The sequence below is a fragment of the Athene noctua genome, chromosome 5, assembly GCF_965140245.1.
Source record: "Athene noctua chromosome 5, bAthNoc1.hap1.1, whole genome shotgun sequence".
In the NCBI taxonomy this organism is placed as follows: Eukaryota; Metazoa; Chordata; class Aves; order Strigiformes; family Strigidae; genus Athene; species Athene noctua.
Window position 1 is genome coordinate 28,167,400 of NC_134041.1, and position 23,678 is coordinate 28,191,077.

The 23,678-nt window shown below is 39.8% G+C and overlaps 1 protein-coding gene across 4 annotated transcripts in view; it reads left to right on the forward strand.

The window, feature by feature from the left end:
• Positions 1 to 23,678, forward strand: part of ATF6 (activating transcription factor 6) — an 84,034-nt gene that overhangs the window by 6,986 nt on the left and 53,370 nt on the right. For all 4 annotated transcript variants that reach the window (XM_074906784.1, XM_074906785.1, XM_074906786.1 and 1 more), the window contains exons 7-13: positions 740 to 960; positions 6,707 to 6,892; positions 7,308 to 7,399; positions 18,874 to 19,017; positions 20,826 to 20,945; positions 21,873 to 21,975; positions 23,141 to 23,205. In XM_074906784.1, coding sequence (XP_074762885.1) covers positions 740 to 960; positions 6,707 to 6,892; positions 7,308 to 7,399; positions 18,874 to 19,017; positions 20,826 to 20,945; positions 21,873 to 21,975; positions 23,141 to 23,205 — 931 coding nt within the window. The remainder of the gene's footprint in view (positions 1 to 739; positions 961 to 6,706; positions 6,893 to 7,307; positions 7,400 to 18,873; positions 19,018 to 20,825; positions 20,946 to 21,872; positions 21,976 to 23,140; positions 23,206 to 23,678) is intronic.

Below are 23,678 nucleotides of genomic sequence, written 5' to 3' on the forward strand. Positions count from 1 at the left end.
CAACAGAATATTACTCGAGCACCTGCTTGAGTAAAATGTAGTTCTTGGACTGAAATTTCTTGGAAGTGATTGTTTTTAATTCCATTTCAAACTCTGTCAAAATTACCTCATTTTTTCTGCTTGCTTTTCTTTAAGTTCTGTTAGGCTTGTGCATGAAATTTCTTACATAGGACACTTAAAAAAAATTGGTCATGTGTTAGTGTTAATTGAGGCTTTAACTTATATTTTGAAAGTGTAACTTGCATTGTTCTTTCTCGTTCGTCTTCCTTCTCTATGCTGTTTCTGAGTTGTTTTGTATAGTATGAGTCACTTCTGTGTAGTAAGTTTTCCATTGAATACAGCAATAAAGTAGGGATGACAAAAGGGAGGAGGATTAGGTAAGCTGGCTAAATTCTTGAAAAAGTTGCTCAAAGTGCATCAAGTGTTAGCAATACTGAAATGAGTAATGTTTCTAACGAGTATTGACTTTTGGGAGAAAGCTTGATTCATTGGATCCCTTTAATATGTGTGGTTTTGGTTTGCAGGATGGATTAAGAGCCCTGCAAATTTTTCAGCTTTTTTTTTTTTTTTTCTCCCCCATTCCTATCCTGTGGAATGTACTAATGCTGTAGGATTGGTCCTGAGATAAATTGTGCAGAGCATGAGAGAAAGCAAATCTTTCTACCTCCTGTATTGGAGGTCATGTACAAAACAATTTCATGTCATATGCCAAGTACTCCTGTTTGTTCTTGTGTTCTAGGTCAATCAGTGGTGCTCCCCCAGCCCACTGTGGTACAGCTCCAGGCTTCTGGGGTGCTTCCTGCCTCCCAGCCAGTCATTGCTGTTACTGGAGGGACCATGCCGTTTCACAATCATAGGGTGAATACGTTGCCTCCAGCTGCTGGAAATGGCTCAACGAACAGCAAAATACCAGTGACTAAGCCCTTGCTTCAAAGTACCACACCAGCAATTGGGACAGATGTAAGTTCTGACTGTGATATAGCTAATAGCCAAAGCTTGGAAACGGTTTTCAGTTACCTCCATGTGGGATATAATGGGAGAACGGGGTCACTTTAGAGCCTCAGGAAGACAGAGCTGTAGTTGGGCTTGTCTAATAGGATTTCTAACAGTAAACAGGGAATTCAGCAGCTTGTCAAAAAATGAGGAGAAATAGCTTCTTATCTGCTTGCCTGCCTGGAGTTGCTGACCAGGTATGCAAGCATTGTGGCAGAAGACAGTGCTGATACTTTTTTTTTTTTTCTTTGCTTTTCTTCTCAACTGCAAGCTCTCAATGGCTGGAGCTCTCTTACAGGCAGGAAGATCTGATATATCTTATTTTTGATTAGTGCTAAACCATTTTTCTAATCCGTATAATAAAAAACAGTCCTTTGGAAGTAGATGAATTGGAAGTGTCAGCAGTAGGCCTGATTCATTTTCCATCTCCCTTATCTCTCTAGATTTTACTCTTGATTTTTAGAAACTTCAGATATTGAGTTTCATATGATCCTAATCTCTTCAGGCTTCCTTTTGGTCATATACTATATGAGTAGAAAAGGGGTAAGCTCTCAAAAGTCACTGTGCAGATAAATAAGTTTTTCCACAGTAGCTCACAGTAAACAGTAGGTGTGAACAGAAATAGCTTTTCAGATGTGTGCGAGTTTTTTTTCCCTTTCAGCTTTGACATATTAACTAGCTAGCAAGGTGGGTGTTAACTTGATTTAGTTCCTAGTAGTTTGGAGCTGCTTTGGTTGCATTTTGTTTTCCAAAGGAAGGTGGTGTTGTGGAAAGTACTGAAGTTTCTTGTTTGTGGCTTTTAAACTCTCAGGGTGTCATTCTCCAGTGTGGTATTCCAAGCACAGTTGTCATGAGCTGAGGGTCCTATCACATCTCTCAGTGTGAGGGAGAAAACACTGGTGTCCATTCACATGAAATTTTGCAGTATAGTCACCTGCTTATTAGCAGCACAGGACACTGTTTCTTAAAGGCATGTGCCTTCTGGCTTCTTTGGAGGGATGTCATCGTTTGGTTTCCTAGTGGCTGAGAATTGCCACTTGTGCTTGATGTCAAATTTTCCTCTCTATTCATGTTTATGTGTGGGCTGCATTTTTCAATGAAAAATTGTTTGCTACAAATAATTCAGCAGCCCAGACTGCAAGGGAAACCTAATCTTGAATTTGAAGAAGCTAACAAAGGTCTGTCAGCAGACAGACCAGTTAAGAGTGCTGCATTTTTAAACAATAATTGCCTGCCGTGCACGGCTGAACTGAAGAAACCTGTCAGCAGTCATTAGTTTTGTGACTCACTGTAATCAGGACTAGTGTGGCACCGTGCCATTATCTGAATACAAGGTTTAATTGACAAAACCCCCTTATTGTCATCACACTTCATATACACATCTGTGACACTCAGTAGTCAAATGAGTAGCTAGAGTAACGAATGGCTGTTTGTTTTGAACGATGGTTGTGTGGATATTTCCACATGAAGCTGGTTTAGGCAGACAGTTTTAAGACTCTGTATCAATCTAAATGCTATACGTCTTACCTGTGTTTATTGAAACATGAAAAAACAGTCGCAACTGCTCTTTGGCACATACTGTGTAATAGCACTTTGAAAAAGAACAAGTGTTTCAGGATACAGCTGGCGCCAGCAGGGTTAAAACATCTTGCGGCTGCCATAGATGCCACATGTGGCTCTCAGAGCTGCACAGAAGTAGCTGTCATTTGAGCTCTGTCACACATGGTTTTGTTTGCTAATCTAAGCAGATGTTGCAGGATAAAAAGAAACACTGCAGGACTTTCTTTCCGGCTTAGGAGGGATAAACTGTTAGTTTAACTCTGAGCCTTTCCAATGGATTAGACTGAGATTGGCTGATAGCAAGCTGGATGCATGAGGCCCTACGATGTGCTTGTCCTCATGGCACACTTTAACACAGCTGCCAGCCTCAGGGAAGTGCCAGGCCTTCCAGTGTGGTCACTCTTCACCAGGAAACTGGTGAAGAACTTTCTGCTAGGAAACTGGACAAAAGAAACGCTATCTAAGCAAGCTATTCTTCTGGTTGAAGGAAAGGGAGTCTTGATTAAAAAAGCAGATTGGCTTTTCTGTTGCAATTAAATTATATGAGGACATAAATAGTAGGTGTGTGAGGGACTGCAACTTAGTTGTGTCCTTACAGGGCCTTTCTCTCATGTTTCCACTCTGTAGTGAAGAAGGGTTTAATTTTGCCTTCCAGTTCTGTTGATAAAAAAAATACTGAAAATTTAGAAAAAAATTAGATTGCACAAAATAACGTCAACATATGTATGGATTTCTATTAAAGAATCCCATTTTCTGTGCTGTCCATTGGATAATTTTTATATGAAATAAACTAATTAGTCAAGTTGTTCTGTTGAGTTAGTGGCAAAAAAAGCCAGATCTGTCATAAGAACAGAGAAGACACTTGCATGGCTTTTGTATTCCTTCATTTAAGATGCATCTTCGAAGACAGCAGCTTTCATAAGCTGAGGTAAGAAGCCAGCCAATGTAAAGTTGAAATGGTTTGTCCTTTCAGCTTTGTTACCTTTCCCAGTGTGTGTACCAAAAACTGTGGAGGGTGAGGACATTGTTACTGCCTTGTGCTTGCATTGGAATGGAGGTTAAATTTTGCTCAGAACCGAGTTTTCTTTGGAAGACTAAATTGAGGTAGCAGTGTTTATTTGTAAAGTGCATGACTCTTTATAAAGACTCTGAAGAGAGAGGCTGATCTGAATCTAGTTAGTACTGTTTGAAGCAAGGCTTTGCAATGAACCTTTCACTTCTCCATATTTACAATATCTTTTGTGAGTGTATTAGCAGTGGTGTAAAAGCTGCATCACTGATTAATGTTTGATTTTAATAACAATGTTTTCCATTTATGATCTGTGTGTCCTGAGAACCAGAAGTTACTATGTTGAGTGGTAAATTAATATAATACAATCTACAAAGAGGGAGGCTTCAAAAGAAGTTAGCAGGGGTGCTTGATATGTTTTATCTTTGTTCAGCACTTGTGCAAAGCTACGTTGCTTAAGCAGTCTGACATTATAAATTAGTTCCCCTCTCTCTTCTGATTATCAAAATGCTTAAGCAAGGGGCATGTTTATCTTGATGCCAGGCTAGCTATAGTACTATACTGCTTCCAGGTTCAAGCATTGTTACACTGCTTCACACACACAACTCTTCCAATTTCCTGCATCAGATGTAGGTAGGATCAGGTGTGTAGCTGTGGCTTATTCCCCAAGAAAAGCCAGACAAGTGCTAGAGGGTTGACCAAGAACCTTAAACTGTTGTAGGGATTGCCAATTGAAACAAAATAACTCAAAGACACAAATAGTTGGGGATTATTTAAGCAAGCTTAAGAAATGAGTGGAAGTGAAACTGGTGTGACATAGACTGAAATGCAGTTACTGCACAGAGTACCTTGAGTCAGACTGGGGAGAGCTGCTGTTCCAGGCAGTGTTTGGAGAACACTGAGTAAAGGAGAGCAATATAGATAAATACCATCTGAAACATAGCTGGTAGTGTTTGAAGCAGCAATAGATGTACCTTAGGATGTACTCTTAGTGTACAAGCACTGTACTGATGCTTTAACTCCATGTGTTCTCCAGGCAAGCAGGTAGATTTGCTAGAGGTTCCACACACTTACTCAAAAGCTGTCCAGTAGTGAATAACCCTGAGCAGGTCTGCAAACAAGAATCAATGTTAAACAATTTGGTCTTCTCTGTTTGACTTAATGATGCAGAACCTCGTCTTAAAAAAAGAGGAATGTAACTACTGGTTTGGAATATTGCACAACCCAAGCCAAAACTGCTGCATGAACTCATGTCTTACTATTTTATCTCTGGACAGATGAAGTGATCCTGGCCCTAAATTGGTGTGTTCTATACACTGCTGTCCTTGGCTAGCCTGAATCTTTTTTTTTTTCCCCAAGTTTTTATGTCTGCAGAAGTTTTCTTATGTTAAGTGTTGTAGTACTTAAAAAATTCAAGACAAAGCTTAACGTTAATGAAAATATGTTAAAATCTTTTCCTCCTTCACTCTGCTAAAGAGGGAACCTGGAGTAAGTACAAACAGCTTCACTTTCACAGACTTTTGTTGGTGGCAGCAGAGTAGACGTATGGTAAATGATCTTTACAGAAAGCAATTAAATCAACATGGAGACAACCCCAAATGTTAATGTACTGTAACGTGGTTTTTTAGTCTTTGTCACCAGACTGCAGTATCATGAAGAATGACTTCTTCAAACAGCCTGTAGCTGGTTTTTCTTGCAGACACTAAAGCCCTCAAGCAACGTATTGTCTGTGTGAGAGTATATACAGGGAGAGTCAGAAAGCTATGGTTAATGTTCTTTAAGCAGCCAGACTGAAGCACACTGAGTCTGTTAATGTTACTATTCTGTGGCTTGTTTGTTTTTTCCTAGACTGATTCTTCTAGAATAGTTACCTTCTTTTCTCTTCACCTTTCATGCTCTAATAGATGCAGGTTACTCCAGTGCATGTGTTGGTAGCTACTGGAGGATAGTAAAGACTCTGTAACATAACGACATTCAGTTCTTTTTCAATGTAAACATCATTAAGGCACATCCTGTTGCAGCTTTGTAATGCAATGGAAGTCTTCTGTTTTTAATAAAAACAGAGTTGCTGTTGCTAATTTGTGAGGGAAAGGAAATCAACAGAGTAGTGTTTAAATTTAGGATTTCAAGTAGTTTTGTATAGCTCTGCAGTATTGATCTTCATTATCCTTGTCAGCAGCATGAGGCTTTCAGTCTAGGTCGTCCCACTCAGTGCAAACCACAAAATAAGTAAGTGGTAAAAGATGATAGACTGTTGCTGCTTGGGGAGAAAAATTGGAGTCATCGAGACTGTTGGAGGATGGGGAGGGGTAACTTTGAACTGTCCTGGTCTGGTCTTGCAGACTGAATGCCTGCTAGTGGTTAAAGTGAATTATGTGCCCTCCTGGAGTATATTTGCTGGTTTAGTTTCATCCAGAAGGAATCCAGTTTATGTGCTCTATCAGAAACTGTTCTATGATGCGAACCACAGCATATTAAGTGGGACAGTCAGGAAATGTGCATCAAAGCCACACACCTGATCTGAATTAAAATGCTAGTATAGATGCATCCAGAGACTGCGTTTAAGCTGCCATGTAAGTGCTTGGTACGTGTAGAATGTGCAATCTGAGGTCAGCAACAGCATTCAGAGTCTAAAAATCTATATAGTATAGCTGGAAAAGGTACAGAAACAGGTGTAATCAGTGTGGAAATGGCTTCCATGCAGGACAGACTGAAAAACCATAGGACTTTCCAGTTAAGAAAACAGATGACTGATTGTAGCCTATAAAAGGGTGCATGGTAAAGTGAAAGATATTCTTGCTACCTTCCAGACCTTCAGGTGTGTATTTTCTGTCTGTGTGATTTGACTGATTGAATCAAACTTCTGCTCATGTATAGATTTTGTGTCCTCTACACATAGCAGGGTGAGAATGCAGGAGAAAACAGAGTATGGGACTGTTTTTTCAATATCCATGAGCTCCGACTCTTGGAGGTGTACCGTGATTCCTAGTTACCTCTGTGCTGAACATTTCAGCTCATTTGAAGCAGAGTGCAGAAAGCAATCTGTGCAGACTTTTGACAAAGTAGAGGAGCAGAAACTATTGCATGAAATAGAGGCGCTTTTAACTTGTGGATCATTAACAGGACTCTGATTTGTGTGTCCAGGTCAATGTCTTGAGACGGCAGCAGCGCATTATCAAAAACCGGGAGTCAGCCTTTCAGTCACGGAAGAAAAAGAAAGAATACATGTTGGGACTGGAGGCGAGGCTGGAGGCAGCCTTATTGGAGAATGAGAAACTCAAGAAAGAAAACAGCACACTGAAGAGGCAGTTGGATGAAGTAGTATTAGAGGTAAAGAGACTGTGATGAAGGTCTGACTTTATATAGACAGTTGCTCAGGTGGAAGACACTTGAACAGAATCATAGAAATGTTGACTGGCAGACCTTTGGAGATTTCTAGCCAAGCCTCCCACTCCAAGCAGGACCTTCACCAACTCTAGGTCAGTTGTCACATTACCTAGTTGACTTTTAAGTCTTTATTTTGTGGTGCTTCTGAAGATTTTACTGAGAAGATAGACTGGATAGAAGCTGAATATGATGTACCACAAAAGAGTTTTATTTTTAAATAGTTCTGGCATGTATTCATACATGATTAGGCAAATAAATCCAAAAAGCAAGCATAATTTGGTGTATTTAGCTTCTAACACACCTTTGCATGTCTGTGCCCCTTTTTTATTGCATGTCTTCTCTGTTTTTTTCTGTCTAGAACCAGAAGCTCAAAGTATCATCCCCAAAGAGAAGGACCCTGTGTGTGATGGTGATACTGGCATTCATAATGTTGAATTATGGTCCCCTGAGGTAAGCTGCCTGGAAATTTCTCTTTATGTAGCAAGTTTGCTTTCCTGCGATTTTTATTTGAATCATTAATACAGGCACTGTTGTGTTTTAAGGCCTTGAGCTTGAAACCTGACTTCTGTCCTTTACTCTCCTCCTGCGTAGGGGAAGACTCAAGTGTATAATGGTTAATCTGTTGGAATCTTTCTGGCAACAAGAGCTAAATCTTGTACTTCTGATTTCTCTTGGTTTGGCATTTTGTTAATCAGTGCAGTGTACAGCAGTTTGTCTGCTCCATTTATACCTGAAGAGACGAAAGAGCTGTGTTTAGAATCCTTTCAGAAAAAAAATCACACGCTTTGAGAGCTCATCCGCTTGTTTCTACCTGTGCTAATCTCAATAGCTCTGAGTTTAAGCTGCTTCTAGAACCCAGTGAAGGAAATCCCACTCTTTGTTCCGGTGCTTTGCAATCCTGACCATTAGATGTGTCTAGCAGCAATCTTCCTCACTACAGTGTAAGCCCTGTATTACTTGTCTTCTAGTTCTGGTGAAGATAGTGTTCCCTCTCTTTAATTAGTTGAAGTGGTAATCAAAACCCTCTTTTGTTCTAACTGTATCAGTGGGGCATAGGAACCAGAGAGCAGGAAGGAAATGCTGCATTATTTCCCAGATGCTTTATGAAGAAATCTGTGGAAGAAAGGAGACTAAAAAGGGATATTTCTTGCATATATCTGTCTATTTTGCCTGGCTTTGGAACATAAAGACCTTTTGTATGAAGCTGTTCGCTTTTTTGTAAGGGGAGGATATTTCAGTAGATCCCTAGTCAGCAGCGTCTCCAAAACCCCATTCAAACTAAAGGAATAGGGTGGGGTAAATCTGGAGGAAGATTTTGTTTCTGACTAGATAAACTTTTACAGTGTTGACATTTGTACTTCTAATAATTTCAGAAAATTAGCTAAAGCTGAAATGACTTTTGATGTATTTGCACTTACTGCAAATACTGTTTATCCCAGGCAGTGAAATACAGCTGATAATTTTACTTTGATATGGATGGTTTTAAGGTAGACTGTTTCTTAGTGCACTTAGGGTTTGTACTGGGATTTTTGACTATCGGGCAGAAAAATCAGCTTCCAGACATTAAGCAATTGATTTGTACATCCCATCTGCATTTACAAACGTTACCGCTTACTTGAGAGACACTTGGTGGGAACTAATAGAACCAGTTACCATTCTGAAGCTGGGAGAAATTTTAGTTGCCTCCACATTACAGTGAGGAGTTGAAATGCATGAAGCTCTTGTTAGTTCTGAGAGGCTTGGAAACATACAGAAAATGGGTGGGAAGTCTTTTTTGCCACAGTGCTCTAAAGTTCCTAAATTCTTATCCTAAGGAATGACTAAGGTGTTGAACGTGATGGCAGGAAACATCTTTGCAGCAATCAGTAACTATAGAAATGTGACAAAGTTAATTTCTTGATCTGTTTAATAAAATAAAGCAAAAAGAAATTCTTGGGTGTCTGGCCAAGCATGCCAGTGTAATCGTTGTGCCTGAACTAGGTGGTCTGCATCAGTACTGGATTTGGGCAGCGAAGAGAAATGTAATTGCAAGTTTGCAGGGAATTACTCTTATCTTTCTGCTTTTTTTTTCTTCTTAGAAGAATGCTTGCACTGCAATTAAAATACTAGACTGTATCAAGGTGGTGTGAATGTTGATTGTGCAATACCCTTTGGAAGTCCTAGATTGTGGTATATATAAACCATTACTTAAGATTTCACTGCTCCCATACACATTTTCTTCCTTTTATAGAGGTGTCACTGGTAGCTCTACGAACGTGATAGTCATGATTGCTGTTCTGCCTAGACTGTAACAACAGAAGTTTCCAATACATGTGATGTTTTTCAGTCCCTGCAACTCCTTACAGAAATAAGTAATTTTTTGTTATAATACCCATGCTAGCTTATAGTTCAGCAAAAGTACATTTTCCCCGAGTTAGCTAACTGCAATACCTAATTTCTATGGAGCGGTCAACTGGAGATAACTATGATTTGAAACTTTGTGACGGTTTTGCCATTTCTTCTGTATAGGAGATAATTTCACTTGCACACCTGTATGGAGGTGTGACAGCATTCGGACACAGGATGTTTTGATTCAAACATTAGCGGTGAATATTTTATTATTTAAAACCAATGACCCATTGCAAAGGGAAAGTAACATCCAAAAAAAATCAGAAGAATGGGATATTCACCCCCTAAATGCTGGCCTTACTGTAAGATGCTTCTCAGTTTCTTGATTGGAATCAATAGGATTCTTTGGAGACTAGAGGTAAAACAAAAGAACAGGTATATATAGGTTTTCTCTTTAGCTGACAATTTCTGTCAAATCACAGAAGGCAAGGAAGTGCTCAGGTTTTCTGGGGACAGAGGTGTGAAGCTGAAGGACAGTCAGTCCTACAAACCCTCCATGGCCTACAGTGGTTCAGTAGAGGTGCGGTGCAGTGTTGGGCACTTGGCATCCTACAAAAAAACATCTGGATAGTGGGCTGTGTAGTTAGTTCTATGTTTTCTTCCTCATTAGTGGATGTGTGTTGTACTAGCACTGGTTCACACATAATTTTGTTTATTGGTCTTAAGTCTTGTTGACTGTATGTAAGTGGTGAGATGTTTTTGATGTTTCATGGAGGACTCAGGCTGTGCTGTTCTGCTGTTTTAAGATTATGGGAAGCAGTCCACAATGTGGCAGCCCTTGGCAAACATGTTTAGCAGATTAAATTATTCTACTGACACATTTTTTCATGCTGACAAATATACTATGTGTGTATGGGTAATCTGTAACATTGAATTTGGGAATATGGGAACTGGGATGAAAGTCCAAGAAACCTGCATGAAATTATGGGAGGGAGAGTCTAGTTCAGTCTACTTAATTGCCAACAAGCTTTTCAGAACATCCCTCAGTCTTGGACATGACACCATGTTATCTCTGAGAAAAGAATGTAAGTTGAATTAAATACAAATTGAATATAAATGTGAATTGAATATTTTCTGATTGTGAAAGTGGCTTGTCTAGAGTTAATGGTAGCTGCATTATATTGTACTGTTACTAAATTCTTCTGGGTGTGTTGATAATTTGTATAGAAAACTGAAACTTTCCGTTATTAAAAGCAGAAGTAATTTAGCAGGAATTCTATTAGTGTAAGTTTCTATTTTATCAGTTTGCTTTATACTAGAAGAAGGGCGCCCAGGAATTTCCCATCTGTGTGTCAGTGAACTATTATCTAATCTTTGTGAATTATTTGAATTTGCATTTAACATCTATAAAAACTTCCTTTTATTATTATTTAAGAATGATGGGTGAGGTGTATGAAGGTAAAAGGGTACATTTTGATTCAGTTCCTTGCAGAGGTCACCCCCTTGCCCCAGTCTTAGATACCATGAGGTGCCAGACAGGAATTGGCAACCCGCAGTATTTGCACAAAAGGTTGTGAGCACACAAACCTTGGTGTGCAGCAGGGTTAGAGCTGGAACCACAACATCTGGAGGCAGGTATCTGTGGGAGGCAGTGTCTCCTGCCTTTGTGCTTGCTGTCTGAGAGCGCCAGTGTCAGTCAGCATGGCTGTGTTCTCAGCTGGCATGGTGCCCCTGAAAGATGGCTGTCTTCTGACATTAAAAAACATCTAATTAGCTGTGCATTTTTTTGTCACTTACATGAAATTTGAAAAATTACAAACTATTAAAATTCCTAGATGCCTTTTTTTTTTCCCCCTCTTGTTTAATTTCCACATTTGGTTTGACTGTGCCTGATTAGGTAACCAGATCTGAAAATGCCTTAAACAAGCACAAACAATGCTGAAAACAAATGGACACCAAGCACATGTTCTAGTTAAAACAATCCATATATTTATTTTGGGGATATTTTTCTTTTGTTTCTCTTCCCTGTTCCCTTATGGATATAAACTGACTTGTGTGTTTAGGTTTTTTAATGCAAGTCCTACATGTGATAGTAAAATATTTGCAGGAAACTAACCCAACTAATGTATAAAACGTATGGAAGGGAGAAGGATCACAGAAGATGCAGAAGGTAAATTTTCTGCATCTCTGCTTCCTGAGGCAGTAGCAGCAAAGCGTGTAAGCCAGGTACTTGCTAGTGGCCCTGGCATTATTTTCTTGGCTATGAAAAATGTTCAACTAGTTATTTTTTGTCCCCCTAATCAGTCTGCTCAAGCTTACATAGTGGTCATCATCTAATGGCAGTCTTAGAGCATTTATAAAGATGTCAGCCAGCCAGAATATGTTCTAACTACCATTTCAGATACTTAGCGAACAGAAAATAAAGAAAAAATGTGAAGTTGGAGAGAGGAAAGGCAGATCTGCAAAGTCATTGGAACAGGGGGTTTGAGATGGTGGTGAGATGGGGTTTTTCTTAATTAATTTTGGTTTTTTCTTACAAGTCGGCTACCTCTGTATGGCTGGAACCCCTCTCAAATTGGGAAACAGACTTGATGATGTAACCAAAAATTCTTAAGCTGTGTTTGTGGTAGAGGATGACTGAGGTGGTGATTGATAGAGCTAAGTAAAGCTGCTGCTTCAAAATCTCTTGTGTCCTGTTGACCTACAGCAGCTGTGCTAGAATTGCTGGCTTTTTGTAGAGACTTCATTGCAGCTCCTCTCTAGAGTGTGCTGATGGTTTTCCTCTACTTTCCAGGACTATCCTGGAAATGGAATAATCTGTTAAAAATCTAGATCCAGTGAGCAATCTGCAAATAAACACACCAGCCTGAGTAGTTGAGAAGTATGATTTGTCTGCTGTTGTTTTAGACTTCAACAAATGAAGCAGTAGTTTTTGACTCCTTAAGGGTGTGTCTCATTTCTTAGATTGCTAGCACAAACATTATGAAAAAGAACCAGAAGATTAATCATCTTTTACTAAAAATGAGGAAATCACCCAGGTGTTGTTTAGCTGCATGCTACCATGGTCTGCTGCTTGTAAGGTCTTTCACCAGAACCCAGATTAACATCCCATCTAGTCTGCAGGCTGCTTAGTCAGTATTTACGTAGCTTGCTTACCTTTTGGAGCACACATGATTTGGGCTACTGAAAACATTGAGCAGAGCTGTATTGGTGTCAGTATGGTTTAGAGGCCTTACTCAAGCTGAGCGATCTTGAGTTGGTGTGTGGGAGAACAGGATTTGGTTTTGGTGCATTCAACTGTTTTCATGCAAGTTTGCTATAGTTTGAGCCTTAATGTTGGACTGCTTGATTAAAGAAACAGGCTTGTCTTACAACAACAGGAGCCTAGGGGTACCCTGGCAGTGGATGTGGGAAGGTTGGAGAAGTAATTCTGTAGTTTCCTTAAAGGGAACTTCAGGTGTGTGGGCAAAGGAGCTAATTTCATTACCATAACATCACATGCAGCAAGTGTTGTGTTGCTGCAGAGATGTTTGAGCTGTATGTTGCGTGCTCAGGTTTGTCAGTGCAGATCCTACTCACAGCAGCTTGTCCTTGGCCAAGGTCTCAGTGTGGTCTGGATCTCAACGCTGTGCTGCCCTAGCAGGTGGCATTAATCACAACATCAAGCAGTGTCCTGGCTTGTTTGAAAACACCCCAAATGTCCTCTTGAATAATAAGTGTGAAGCAGACAAAAGCCATGTGTCTGGCACATGCCTAAGGTGAAGGGCGATGACTAGCAATTGAAAGACAGTATTTTATTTTTTCTGTTGCCTTATTCCTGATTGTGTGTGTGCTCCTTCCTCATTCCATTACAGTGTGATGTCAGGCTAGTTAGTTGAAACCACCGCTAGCTTGCAGAGTAATGGAGGAGGAACTCCCCAGCCAGGCTTCTTGTTTGGCTTTTGCCTCCTTCCACCTGAGCCTGATCTGGGAGTGGTGCTGAACTGTGAACATTAAGCACTGTACCTGTGGCCCATGATTTTCTTCAGCTGCAGGTTGGATAGTGTTGTCTAAACTTGCTCTGACCACTTGAAGCATCTCTAAAACATGTTCTGAGAACAGAGAACTACAAATCGTGGCCTGTACAACGGGGTGAGTTTCTTACTCCCAGTTCATCCAATCCTGGGCTTATTTTACACTCACTGAAGGATAGAAGAGGATTGTTTTTCTGCTTTTTGCAGGCCTCAGTAGCCATCCATGTATCTTCAGGAGGTTAATAGACTTAAATGTGGTGTATATCTGAAGTATGCTAACAAACATACATAAAAATGATGACAGTCAAAGGGCTATTAATTTCTTATACACTAGTAGAGAGAAACTGGTGAAATGTGAAGAAAATACTATTAGATAAGTGCAAGAGCCATGCAATAGTGCCATGTTAGCCAGCTCCTGGCTGCTAAGGTCATACGGAGCCCTCTGTTTTAGCAAAAGCTCTGGAAGATATTTGTGGCTCTTAACACTTCTAATACAGAAAGCATTTTAATTTTTGAGACACCGAAAGAATACATTTTAGTGCTAAGTTGAGTGTGCATTTGTGCTGGAGATAGCCCAAAGCTAGAAAACTGCTTCTGTAGCACACCTTTGGTCTTGTGCTATAGTTTCTCCTTGAAGAGAGAGAGAAAGAAGTTGAAGGGAAATTTTAGACCTTTCAAAATCTCTCGGTGGATTGGTGCTTGAATAAAATTGAATACCCTTGATTTTCTTACAAACTATAACTGCAAGAGCAGGAAGTGATTCCTTCCTCCTTCCTTTACTGATCACAGCCACACATTCATCCTGGCAGAGTTGTGCCTTGGCCTGGCTGTGCTCGCTTGCCTTGTCTTGCTGCTGGGGTGCAGTGCAGAGCCTGAGCAGAATGCCAGATGCACTCACTGATAACTTACCCTTTTCTCCATGCGTTCCTCTGCTGGGCTGGGAGTGAAATAGAGAAAGTTTTTGCCCTGAATAAATATTGCAGTTGAGATTGCTTGCATCAGGCCTAACCAAGCTTTGGCAGTAAAGGCGAGCCCACTTACAAATAACTGTATATAGTTTTATAAGCAAAAATAAATGCTCTAGGTGTCAATACTTGCTTTCTTCCTTCCTTTTCTAACAGCTTTATTAAAAATAAATTGCTTTTCAAAGAAAGCAAAACACAAGAACACAAAGATCATCCCTCCAGTTTGGGTTGCTTTCCTCATCCTTCCCAGCAGAGGAAAGAGGCTGGGCTCTCTTACCATAGCTCTGGAGCACTAGGCAAGAGAAGGTAGTGCCTTGCTGTCAGCAGATGGTGCCCTCGTTGGTAATAAGAAACAAGAAATACTTTCCAGAGAGTGTTTGACACTGTGGCAGCCTTGTCTGGAATCAGTTAGGAAAAGGAGAAGGCCCTTGGTTGGTGTCTTCTTGCAATGTCAACTTTAGCCCACTGGAAACATCCCAGCTCCATATTCAGAGATGGTTTTGTCCCCAGAAAACTCTTTGTTATGATATCATTATTGGCTTTCGTCTACAAATTACTGTACAACTTAAATGTCAGTATTCAAAACTTGAAGTGCACAGAGTTTGTTCAGCCAGAAGTAAAAATGAAATTTAGTTTGGGCTCCTGGCAAGACTCGCTTTCACATTTATCAAACTGACATTCAAACAAAAGAAGTAAAAATACAGCTAAAATATCAGGTGCCATTGAATGCCTGGAGGAACCATGACAGGAGTGTTGCTTTTCTTTCCCTCCTATAATCGAATTTATCTACACTTCTGAACAAACATCTGCATGAAGTATTTAGTGCTTCTTTCTTTTTTCGGGTCTGGTTTTGCATCTTAAACAAACCGATAGCTCAGCCAGCTTGGACAGGGTGTTTGTGGCTATGTGAAAACCCTTCAGTGCTCATGGTATCTTGGATGTCCAAATGCAGGCTGCAAAGCCTTGGTAGGTATCGCAGGTGTGTAAGTGTGGCCAAACAGAAAAGGTCCCAGCTTCCGACTTCTAACTGGTAATCTTGTCCAATAAAGCCATTTCTCATCTTCAGTCTTCCCTGACTTTTAATGTGGGGCAGTAACTCAATTCCTGCAAATAGTAGGACTTGCTTGGGGTGGATATGCCAGAGTGCTATTTCTTTTCCAAATTCTCATCTTGTAGTCCAACAGAATGAAAAAAACACCCATGCTTTTTTCATCTGTCATATTAAAACATTTTTAAAGCAACTATTGATAGCTGAAAATACTGTTTTTCAGAAGCTTTCTTCCCTCTGTGTGTGATCATCTACCTTTCTTTTTCACTGTTTCTAGCCTCTTCTACCTGATGTTTTTAAATGCTCGATAATGATTTCATCTTCCATGTCAGAGTGCTGGGATCTGCTCTGTAGACCCTTCCTGTTCCAGCTTGTGTTGTTGCTGTTCCACCTAGCACTTGTAAAGCTCAGTATGCCTCAGCTGGGCAGGTGTAGCTCTGCAGGAGAGATCAGCCCTTCATCTCAGCTGATAAAGGGATTCCTTGGTACCATGTCATGCTTTTCCTCTCGTGTCAATTTGAGATGTCAAAGGAGGAATATTTCTGATAGCCTGTGTCATACCCTCATGTACCTGCTTGGCAAGGAAAGGTCTTTGAGAATGAGAAGTCAGAGCATATAGACCATTACCTACATGTCCTCTCCTATCACCTGAAGATGGAGCCCTACTTGCAAGCTCCATAAGTGATCTCTCCTGGGAGAAAGAAGGGGAAGAAGTGATACAACAGAACAACAACATCTTGTGTTCATATGGGGAAAAAACTAGCAAAACTCCCCAAGTAACTAGACTGTGGAAGCAGGGCAGTATTTCAAGTTGCAGAGTTTTTCCTTATGCAGAATGAAAGTTTTGTTGGTTTTGGGTCACTGCCACAAACCAACAAGGAGTAAGGAAGGGGAATTTTAAAAAAATTTTTTTTAGACATATTTTAGACTTTGAGAAAGAAGCTTTTGATCATCTTCGAGGTCCTAAAAAAATTAATGGGATGGCATATGTAGCCCATGTTGCTTAATGGCAGAAATTGTGGTAGCCCTGCTTCATAAGAAGCATTCTATGGAAATAACAACCCTGATAAAGGAAAGGGCATTGGAATAAATACCATAAATAATACCATATTTTGTCCTGAAGTTGGTGCCCATGTTCTCAGAAGTGGGAGTAATGGAGTTTATGCCTGTAAGAATAGCAAAACATACTCTCTTTGACTCCTCATTTGTCTTTTGCTGCTGAAGATATCTTCTTTCAGGTTGAAACATCCCATATTTTGCTTATACCAAAAGTGAAATTTTAATTTTGATGAAAAGATTAAGGTGTTTTAAGCAGGAGAAGAATAAAAATAAACATTTTCTCACTATTAAAGCTGATATAATAAAATGAGGTGTGTGTGGGTTTGAGTAGTTGTACTGCTAAACCAACTAAATTACAAAAACTGAAGATTAGCTGTGATTGCAGAGTGGTGCTTACCTTTATCCTTGATGGACTTGGTTTGTGTTTCTCTATTTAGAGTTCAGGGTGAATTGGGAGTAGCAATGTGTTGCATGTGGTGCTTCATCTCAAGCTAGTCACCTCACCAAGCTGGAACCTGAAATTACAAGAATTGCCTTTGCAGAATGAGGCAAATAAGAAGGAAGAACCATCATAGAAAATGCAGATTTGTTACAATTCTACTGATTAAGTTTTTGTCAGCTTTAACTATAGAAAGTTTCTCCTGTTCAGTGTGTCATTTTGAAGAGGAAAGAAGTAGGATGGAATAAAATGCGAGACCCAGTAGGTCCATCAACACACTGGATGGCTGATACACCTCAGGTCATGAACAGATGGTTTGCAGGAGAGTTACAACTTTAAGATCTTCTGATGGATATTCTTGAGTTACATGAATAAACTTCCATATACTTTCAGCTGTCATGGCTCTAAATTAGGTAGGGTAGGGACATTCCACAGATGAGTGACTTCCAGCAGGAACATGTGTCATCCCTTTCAGCATCAGCCTTAGTTTTGAGCTCTGGTTCTGGACTTGAGATTCTGCCAGTTGTGCTTTTATTGGAAGAGGAGAAACATTATCTCATAAAATATAGTAGATAGTGGAGATTGTTTCTGTAAAATTGGATAGCCTGATCTATGAGGCTGTGAATAAACCATCCAGCTTTCCATGCTGTGCAGTAGAAGGAATGAGACGTTTGGATGCTAGTGTACATATACAGTAAAGAAGCTGTCTGTAAGTACTTTTCTGCCCACTGTCACTAGTGAAAACAGAGCCTGTAGCATTTCTGCTGCCCTGATTCTGTGCTGCTGCCTGGAAACCTGAAGGAGAGGAGTCAGTCCAAGCGATGTCAGCCCAGATCTGGGATTGCCCTGGCTCTGGCGGTTCTGTAGAACGTGACACAATTACTCATGGGGAGACCTGAGTTACTGCTAACAGGAGTGCAAATGTGTTGGCAAAAGAGAGGGGATTGCTAGGCAACTATGTCTGTGTGCCTTCTGCTTAGTTGTGGAGTATTTAATCTGCCCTCCTTACTAGTTCTTGCCTTTTTCTGCTACTACCATTTGTATTTGTTGCCTGTTGCAATGTGATGCTATGTAACAAGTAGGAAAATGAGATCTTCCTCTGCAGGGTTTATGCTCTACTACACAGGAGAAGTGGGGCATGAATTAAAATGTACTCTGTAGGCAGTGATCAGCATGCATAGCAAAGATCTCATCAGCATGCTGGGGTCTTTTTGTATTTTTGTGGTGTTGCTGCTGGTGATGCTCCGCTGTTGTCAGCTAAGAAGATTGGGACTTGAGTTTGTAAACATACATATTTCAGGAAGCAACCATATTTCCGAAAGAGTAAAGCTCGTCTCTGGAGAGGATATTTTGAAGTATTGCTTTTGTGCTTTCAAGATTTCTCACTTGTAAATTGCCCTTCTGAACTGAGATGCAGTCAGTCTCATGTAGCAGTACTTTGGTGACTTTTCCAGCTTGTATGTGAAATGCTGCAACCTTGCTTTGCATGGAGAGCAGCACCGACGTTCCTATACCGCTTGGCTGGCTGCCTGCCTGAGCAGCCCCCCAGGGATCCAAGTAGAATTGAACATATATGTTTGTGTACAGTTTTGCTAGATGTCTGGAATAATATCTTGGGTTTGCAGCTGCACGGAATTTGGTAGCTATATTTTCTTTACATATTGTATTCATACAAACTACGTTGAATGTGCTTTGAGGCTGATGAAAGTTAAAGTTCAGGGGTACTTTGGTTTGAACATAGGTAATTTTCTTATGTCTGCAGATCTAGGTTATAAACAGATTGATCTTCTATCAGGTGAAGCTTACGGGGAAACATGAAAAGCAGAGCATCAAAATCTTTTTAACAATTAAAACTGGAAAACAGAATTGCTTTTCTGTCTACTAATGGTTTGAATGACAGAAATATAATGTTACAAGACATGTTTTTACGTTAGTTATGACACGAGCCTTATCCATGTAACATAGCAGCAGACAGAAACTTACTCACCTGAGTATTTAGCACCTTATAGTAAGGTGTCTTGCAGATTCTCTATATATGTGATATGGTTTGCTGTGGTCATTATGTTTTCCAGTGTATTTGAAAAGGATCCCAACGGAGTTAGTTCCATGGCAAGTTCCAGCCACCGGACAAGAAATCTTCTGGAGTTCTCAGCTAGCCAGGAGTCCAGCACAGCTCAGAAAATACCTGGGGACATCATTCCTGAGAAGAGTAATAGGTGAGATGAAAATCTTTAATATATTTTTAGTGGCAGAGGGCAATGGTGCTTTTAGAGTTCACTGCCCTTTCATTTGCTAGCCTTTTTGGCCAGTGTTGTTGCTGCTCTTACAGAGCAACTTTGTTTACAAACAGCTTAAAAGCTGTTCTCTTATTTTTATTTTTTTTAACAAAGTTTACCAGGTTGCTTTTCATATGAATATGATGTTTTATCTCCAAGTTTACCCTATACGTAGAGCTTCAGAAGTGTACATGTGGCTATGCTGAATGTTGTTAGGGACAGTGTGGTGGAAGAGAGCATATAAACAAGTGTATGTCATAGAGATTTTCATGAGCTCCTTCAGTTCTTCATCTGTCTGCTTTTTTCCCCTGATCTTTGTTTTAGCTTGCATAGTTATGGTATTTGTCATATTATCTATCCTTACTTTTCAAGCTGGATGATTTATTTTTTTAGTTGCTTAAGACTGGGGAAGTTCACGATTAAGAACATACTTTGAACTTAGCACTATATTTTCATAGAAAACTCTGAGTCCATCCTAATGCTTATCCATTATTTAATTATATAGTTGCTTTCAAGCTTCCTAGATCTCCAGCATTCAGTGCATAAGTGAATTTATAATTGTCTCCAGATTGAAATCTGCTTAATCCAGCTCATGTTTTCCCCTTACAAGATTCATCCTATCAGATTGTCCCTTTCCAGTAGAGTGTTTTGGCTGGTTGAACAAAGCCAGGCACAGATGTGCAGAAAGCCCTTATGTATTTTGCCATGCAGAAAGAAGGCAATAAATCAAGAGCATTTTAAGGCCGTAGCCATGGTGAGGACTTTGTGTCCTATGTGGCACATTTCAGACCATGACTTACGCGACATAGTAGTAGAGTGGTTCTCTTAGGAGGATATGCTAGTCCCTGTACCTCGTCCTTTTCTTTCACTCTTTCACCCTGTTTTTTGGCAAGCTCTGTGAGCTCTCTGCTGCATATTCTCCTTTATCAGTTCTACATGCAGTAAAGAGAAGAAGCAGGCTTAAAGATGGAGAGAAAGCTAGGAAAAGGAGGGGAATGTGAGTAAGGCTTTTCAGAAAGAAGTTGAGTTTTGGGAGCTACAAGTCTGTTAAAACCAAGAGGACGAAGGCTGTTACATTGATACCCTGTCAAGAGAGGAACTTATAATAGGTATTTGGTGATAAGTATTTAACTCCTCAGGAGGAACAGATAACCAGGAGAAATGAATCTTAGTCTTTGTTGCCAAGAGTGCTGTGGACTTCTGTATTGAAACACATGCTCTTTTTCACTTTTTATCAAAGTCAAGCTAGCTTCTGGACACTGTCGGAGATGTAAATCCTCTCCAGTCAGTTGTAATATAGTTTGTGACTGCTCCGTTGTCATATAGCTCGTGGTCTTTACATCTGTGTGGTTTTAGTGCCTAATAAATTTAGTATTTCTGTAACAAATCTTGCATGGCCTTGGAATGAAAGAGAAAGTTGCCTCTGCAGAGATCTCATAGTTTACATATTATGAGGAATATTTTACAGGCTATATTTTCTTTCAGTATCTGGCCTGTTTGGGAAGAGATCCAACATCTGCTAGTGCTCAACTGTCTGTTGAGTGCTATCAGACCTGTTTGGGGAATTGACTGAGACCGCTGGATGTTTGAGAGAAATTGTTATACACCTGTTTCAAAGGTCCCATGGGAGCAGTTGTAACCTTTGTGGGTTTGCCGATGGTAGTGCTTATTCTCTGGATTTAGTCACAGGTTCATGAAAAACTATTTTAAGGGATTTCTTGATGTCTTTTTCTTTTTTTTTTTCCCAGGTATGATCGTTCTGTGTCTGATAACAAAGCATTGATGATAGTCTCAGAAGAACCACTGTTATATATTTCACCGCCCCACCCCCCCTGTCAGCCCCTGATCAACCGAACAGAGTCCCTCAGGTGAGCCAACAACCTTTTCTGATCATATAAACTTTTATTAGGAGTTTAGATATAAACTGTGTGGGGTGAGTGCTACTGGCCAGTCAGCTCTGGGTGATGTTATTGTCCATTTGTAGTGCTCATCAATATGTGACCAGTGCCTCTGAAACTGTCCACACTATCCAGTGTCTGCTACCATGGAGACAGGAGATTGGCTTGGATCTTTGTCATGTTTTGATGTTTTTAGTAATGGTTTTCACTCAGTGTTCAGACTGTTCATTTAGCAATAGCCGAATAACAATTTTCTGATTGCCTGGAGGGTTTTTATGGCTTGAACGAGAAAACGTTTCATATGTAGAAATGTTTATGATATGGAAATCAAGTCCAGGTAAAAGCCTGTTCCATCTGAAGTACTTCAGAGATGGTCTCCTACTCTTCAGCTTCCAATACAGCAGACTTAACCTGACATTGCAGATGTGCTTTATTCACTGTTAGAAAACACCTAGCTCGACTTTTTCCAAAGATACGGATGCGTCACTAACTTTATCTCCATTCTGCTTTGTCCCTTCTTTCTCTCAAATTTATTTGTCATACTTCAGCCTTCTTGACCAATATTTTGTCTTGAACTGATCAACTTTTGATTTTAAATTTCAATAGTCCTTCCAGTACTTTCAGAGTTACTGTTCACTGGGAAAAAGAAAGTACTGTATCTGCTTTATATTGAAACATCCATGATCCCAATAATTTATAGATATTTCCTTACAAATTCCCTCATAAATTTAATCTTGCAATTATATTTTCTTACTCTGGTATTAAAAATAAGTTTTAATGAGGTAAAAGACTAGTAATCCGCAGTGTCTTTATAGTGGTTTGTTAAACTGCTTTCTAAAATGAAAAAATTCTGCCACTGTTCTTTGAAACATCTGTTAACGCTGTTGGTTTTGCTAGGCTGAATCATGAACTTCGAGGATGGGTTCATAGACATGAAGTGGAACGAACGAGATCTAGAAGGTTGTCAAAGAACCATCAGCAGAAAGCACGGGTTTTGCAGGTAGGTGGGTTTATACTGCTGAGTCAATAGAATGACAAGATAATTTCAGACAACATAACAAAATATTCTCGCTTACTTGTCTGCTCTTGTCATTACAGACAAAAGTAGCAATGGTGCATGTAATTAGGGTACCCAACACTTCCCATTTTAAATTGCTGGGTTTGGTTGATTATTATGTTGTCAAAGTTCTTCCATTCCTGCTCTTGGATTCAGGCTAAAGGTTTTTAATTGTGTTAGCAGTCGTCAAAATATGTGCAGTGTTTTCTAAAATTACTTTTATGACTTCTCTATAAGGCTGTGTAAGGATAAGGCTAAACAGTTGGTTAATAGAGAGAAATATAACCTACAACACATTCATCTGTCTTGTGGTTAAAGGGCACAGCTGACTGGTTTTGTTAAAATATTTCTACTTCATTTTTCCAGATTTTTACTAGAAGGATGTTTTGGGTAAGACTACAGAATTACAAGATCTGTGCTCATATTTCCTATTTTAAAAAATCTTTCATCTACATGGCATATCAATAGTGAGGATGAAATTAAGACCATTAATTCTCAGAATGTTTCATTTTATTAAGAGCTAGTAACAGCCTTAAAAGGAATCAAGCTTAACAGTGTGGGAAATACCACACTTCTCTAGAGAAAAATTGTGTACCAAACTTCAGATTCTCTCACTGGTCTCCAAAGGAGAATGGTAGAACATTTAAGCAGGGCAAGTTCAAGTGCTTCTAGTGTATCAAATGCCAGAAGTGTATTGTGGGTAGTATACTTTGACAGTGGTACAAGGTGGATGTGACCTCAGAAGAATTCAGCAAATCTGACATCACCGATAGCAAATTTTGCACTTGGATGACACAATATGTGCAGCTGCTGTGTGTGGTGCCAGCCTCCCTTCTCTGTCTCTGAATGTGTGACTTCAATTTTGACTGTATTAAAACACTTCCTGTTTTCTGCATTTCCAGCTTGATTGCTGTCCATTTCAGTTATTCATGTTTCACCAGTGGGAAAACATACATTTATTGTTCAGGGCACTGATTAACCAACCTCTGCACCCCCTTATATATTCACTTGGTGCTACAGATGTGCATCATGTTTTATGTAGTGCCAAACCAAGGAAATGCTTATTGTTTTCACTTTGTGTCATCTTTTTGTTTTCCTCCTTTTTCAGAGCTCCCTCAGTGAGAAGGCAGATTCCCAGCTAATGGCCATGCCTTACACAGACACCAGCCTCAGGTAAGGCAGAATAACTGCTTTGTTACTGCTTTCTAATTAATCTAGTTTTTCACCAACAGCTGGTAGAAAATGCCAGTTTTCACCTTGTTGTCAGGATTCAGAAGGCAGGTGCTTAAGAAATTATTGGCCTAATTTCTGTCCCTTAGCAAATAACTGCTTCTCATTATTCAAATGAGATTTGAAGAAACCCCTGTATCGCAGCTTCACTCTTATGGGGCCTTTTTACAACTGAGTCTTAACAAAACATTTACTTCACTCTACAGAGTCCATTCCTAAACAGCTTTGAATCTTTAGGGAATAAAAAGGTGGGATTGTATTGGGAATAGCTGGAGGAACTCCGGTAGTTCATAAGAAGGTTTCAAAGAGTCTGGTAAGAGAAACGTTTCTCTCACTGTCTTCAAGAATAGAACCATTATAGCTATTACCATATTAATTGGAAAAAGTTAAAGTATCATTACATCTTATTTGCATGG